The following is a 4,866-nucleotide window of genomic DNA, read 5'->3' on the forward strand; positions in this document are numbered from 1 at the left end:
ACATCCAAGTCATCTTATCTGACACCCAAAAATCTTTCCAATTCATTCTCTCCTCTTCAAAACTACTTCTGCTTTGGGGGACTACCTCTATCCCCTGATACAATAATCCTGCTTATCCGTGTGATTCTAATAGGGTTGACCCCACCATTCTGATCTAGCAGTGGTCAAGGGACACAGGCCTGGGTACAGAAAGTATTCCAGCTACTTGGTCACAGTCATTGGTTAAGGACTGAGCTATCAGAGTCCTCCCCAGAGAACCTCCCTGGTGATTCAGTGGTTAAGATTCGGCACTTTCCGTGCAGTGGGCCTGCGTTCAGTCCCTGGTCGGAGAACCACATGACACGGGGCATAGCCAATGCAGTGCAGAACCTTAAAAAACAAACGAACGAGCAGATCCTCTCCAGAGTTCTGATAGAGAGAAAGGCATGTTCCTTCCCTGGCAGCCCAGTTGTTCGGGCTCAGCGCTTTCATTCAAGGTGGCAGATGCAAAGAAAGAGAAAAACGATGGAGAAAGATGTGAACCCTGGAATTCCTGCTGCTCAGGGCGAATCTGCCTACTGCAAAGGAGTGTGTGCAGGCTGCCAGGGTCCCTTCTCTGCAGCTGGACGTGGTAATGATACAGAGTAATCCCACTGTCGCTACCATAGAACTCTTTACTGTGTACAAAGCCCATCCACAAACACTGTCTCCCCAAAATGTTAGGGTTGACCAAGGTCCAGAACTCGGACTCCACATGCTTTGCACTTGCGTCTTCACAGTCTCACTGGTGGAGATAAAACCCCTGGGTTTCTGGGCGGGGCACACGTTGCTGAGTTACCAGGATGAACTCTGCCTGCAATAATCAGACCATCTCCAGCTCTGGCATCTGCTCAGGCTGCAAGACACACACTGTACATGACCTGTAGAATCCAGACTCAGAATTCTTCCAGGAACAATAGCTGAACCATATGAATGCCAAGCTTCACCAGGCAACTGGATACATCTGAACACCAGGCTTCACAAGGCAACTGGATACAGAAACAGGCCCTTGCTACCCTATCTAGGCCCCACAAAGCCAGTAATGACAGAAGGCCACCCCCAGGTTGAAATGTGCCCACTCAGCTAGATGAAAGAGCCTGGCAATGAACACGGCAAGAAGAAGCCCTAGACCTGGCTAAATTGGCTTGGACCTGCCACTGAGCCTCAGAGACCCTTTGGAGACTTCCGTGTGCACTGTGGATAGAGGCAGATGCTCAGACTCTTCCACAGGGACACTCTGCTGGCAAGTCAGCACCAGGGCCTTGATCTCCTTCTTGAAGTTGGTGTTGAGAAAGCCATAGATGAAAGGGTTGACACAGGTGGAGGCCATGGCAAGCAGGTGGCACACCAAAAAGATGAGGTTGCCGTGACAAATGGGGATGGCCTCCTGGTACCAGTCCTCCAGGCTATTGAACACATGCAGGGGCAGCCAAAGCACAGCAAAGGCAGCCACCATCGCCACAAGGGTCCCATTGATCCGCTGCACCCGCCAAGCCCGCGAGCTACAGGTGCCGTTGCGGAATACCCGCCCCTGATTCCTCAGGCGCTGGTAGATGCGGACATAGCAGACCAGGATGAAGGCCAGTGGAATGCAATACTGGAAGAGCAGTAGGAAAGTGGTGTAGATGATGCGGTGATGGTCCAGCGGCCAAGACTCAGTACAGACCACTTTATCTGCCAGAAACTCCACGGCCTTGGAGTGGTTCTTATGAAAGACATTCTCTAGGATGCTGTTGGCCAGGAATGGCAGGGAGAGGAAGCAAGCAATGAGCCAGATGACCACAATCCCCAGGTAGGCCTGGGTGACACTGGGTTTCCAGCCTGTTGGATTGATGATGAGCTGATGCCTCTCCAGAGCCACAAGGACAAGGGAGAGGATGGAGACTGTCACTGACATACACTGGACAAAGGTGGATATCTTGCAAAGGACCTCGCCAAAGACCCAGTAGTCCATGATGGTGTAGATAGCCGTGAGTGGCTGGCAGATGAGGCACATGAGGAAGTCGGAGAAGGCCAGGTTGGCAATGAGCAGGTTGGTCACATTGGCCTTCTCCTTCTGCCTAATAGTCACACATACCAGGCAGAGGTTGCCCAGGACCCCCACAATGGTCTCGATGCTGTAGGAGGTGACAATGAAGACCATGGGGTCTACGGAATCCTGGCAGTGGTCAGAGAAGTTGTATGGAGTGTGCAGTGAAGCTGACTTGCTCCTGTTTTGACCCTGAGGGGATCCTAGGAACAGCAAGGCCAAGAAGTGAGAGGTGTTCATGGTGGACAGGAGACTTCAGGAGATTCAAGGATGATGCCTGCAAAGCAAAGACAAATGGCACTTAGGGACACCACCCCCTGTGTGGGATCCGGGGGAGAGTGGGGGCTAGGTAGAGAGCTTCGTGGCTGCTTCCTTCCCAAGCCCGAGACCTGGAGAACCTGAGATTCAGAGACGTAAAGCAACTTGCCCAAAGTTAATTAGCCCACACAGCTAATAAGCAATGGGGCCCAGATACAAACCCAGGTCTGTCTGACATCAGAACCTGTTCCACAGACTCCCTCTGACCTCAGGGTTCGAGGCTATTTTGATGACGAAGAAATTGAAATTTTGTATGCAGAGTTCGGGGACAGAATTATTTAGGGAGCATAGGTAGAAATCCCCTTATCACACTGTATGCAAACAGAAAGAGCAATACATTTTTCCATGCGCTCAGGTCCTTCCATTGGACCCTATGCCCTTTAAAAAAAGTATTTATTTACTTCACTGTGCTGGGTCATAGTTGCAGCACAAGGGATCTTTGATATTCGCTGTGGCATGTGAACTCTTAGCTGAGGCATGTGGGATCTAGTTCACTGACCAGGGGTCCAATTCAAGCCTCCTGTATTGAGAGCATGGAGTCTCTGGCATCCGACCACCAGGGACGTCCCCACATTCCCTTTAGGACAGATCCAGAACCTCAGGGCTTGACATGAAATGTGCCTTCCTGGTCTCAGCCCCTACCTACTCTGCCAGCCTTGTTTCTCAGTAACATATGGCAATACTGAAGACTGCCAGGTATGCCGAAGACTAGGTCTTCAGTACACCAGCTCGCTCCTCCTGACCCAGTACATACACATCAGGCCAAGGTCAAGGGCTGCCCACTAACTACCCTATGGGTCCCCTCCATGCCTACGCTTAAGCCACAGCTTGTAGCTCCCAGAAACTGGCCTGGTCGACACTTCCATGTCAGCCTGGTCCTTTTCCTCTGGTGCCTCAACACAAAGGACTCTCTGCCAAGATCTAATTGGAATTTGGACCCCAGAACCTCCAAGTGGCAATGCCAACAACAGATGCTTCGATGTGGTGTGCCATCGTGTCACCACACACCATCAGAGTTCCCTTCCTCGTGACTTCTCTAGTCATCACTAATCCCACAAGCAGTTCTCAGCCTTAAGGAGTCCAGAATCATTCCAGGAGCAGATCAAAAGCACAGATTCCAGAGTCCCTCACCAGGAAATGCAGTTACGTGAGTACAGGATGGGGCCAAAGAATGTGTATGTTAACAAGTGAACCATATGATTCTGATCACATGGTCCTTGGACCCCATTTCAATAATCACTGTTTAGAAAGGGCCCTATTCAGATATTCTTTAGGGCCTTTATAATGACTGTGTCTATCTATGAACTGTTCACATATAAATGTTCTTCATGATCAAGTGCTAAGTTAGAGGCAGTTTTTACAGGGGATAACCAAAATTAACCAAAGGTCAGTAAAAGCTATAATATCTGTCAGCTATCGTAAATGTCACTTACTATAAATTTAATTTGACTTAGAAAGATGAATCACATTTGGCCATGGAAAGATTGTCATGAATTCAAAGGCAGTTTATAGTTTAGTTATTTCAGTTACCCAATCCCAGAGACAAGAGAATTTTTCTTCTGGTTTTTTTAAACTTTTTTTTTTAATATTTATTCATTTGGCTGTGCTAGGTCTTAGCTGTGGCACATGGGATCCTTGATCTTCATTGCAGCTGTGGGATCTAGAATGGGGGCACTGAAGGCATCAGTGAAGATCCGCTCGGCTTGCAGCCCCCTTCTCGAAGAATCGCTAAAGAGTAACACAAGGGATGGTCACCAGTGAGCCAGGAAACTCCACACCAGTCCCTGCTGACTAGACCACATGGATGCCTGGACCTAAACCAACCCTTCTGCACAACAACTGGGACTGGGGCAGAGGAGGGAAGTGCTAGGGCTGGGGAAGAAACAACATGGGAAGGAGATCTTTGGGGAACCAAGAAAGGAGCAGAATTACCAGGTGGCCCTTGCATCTTTCTCCAGAGCTGCAGACACTGGAATGAAACTACTCCATAAGAGCCCACCCTAGAAAGGCCCTCTGTGCGCAGGAACTGAGGATTTCCAGGAGCAGACTCCAGGGGTGAGGCAGCAATCATTCAAACCCTGAGCCCCAGGTCAGCACGAAAGTTAGATTCCTTCTGCAGAAAGTGCACAGAGGCAGTAGGGAGAAGGCAGGGGCAGTGGGCATGCAGAGGCAATTCTGGTCTGAGTTTGGTCCTGCAGACACCTGGAAGACCCAAGTAGCCTCAAGGGCAGTACCTGGATGGGACCTGGGGAGAGAATGGGACAACTGAACCTGCCATGCCCAGGAGAGCAGAAAGGGGAATTTGGAAAGACAAGCAGGAGAGAGAAGGCAGGAACCAATCTTGGAAAGAGCCCAAAGAGCGGTGGGTGGTCTTGCCTTACTGTGGAGGGCACATGCTTTGCTGGGAGACAGGGCAGAAGGGACAGACATTAACCTTCACTCAGCTTTGGGCTCAAGACATCTTCCTGAGCATTAATCCAAACCCTAGCCATGGGAGAAAG

At 50.0% G+C, this 4,866-nt stretch overlaps 1 protein-coding gene across 1 annotated transcript; it reads right to left on the bottom strand.

The window, feature by feature from the left end:
- Nucleotides 1-1,153: 1,153 nt before the first annotated feature.
- NPY4R2 (neuropeptide Y receptor Y4-2) lies at nt 1,154-2,287 on the bottom strand. The gene has a single exon (XM_068981544.1). The coding sequence runs from the start codon at nt 2,285-2,287 to the stop codon at nt 1,154-1,156; it is 1,134 nt and encodes a 377-aa protein (XP_068837645.1).
- Between the last annotated feature and the right edge of the window lie 2,579 nt (nt 2,288-4,866).

This window comes from Capricornis sumatraensis, chromosome 10 (genome assembly GCF_032405125.1).
Source record: "Capricornis sumatraensis isolate serow.1 chromosome 10, serow.2, whole genome shotgun sequence".
Lineage (NCBI taxonomy): Eukaryota > Metazoa > Chordata > Mammalia > Artiodactyla > Bovidae > Capricornis > Capricornis sumatraensis.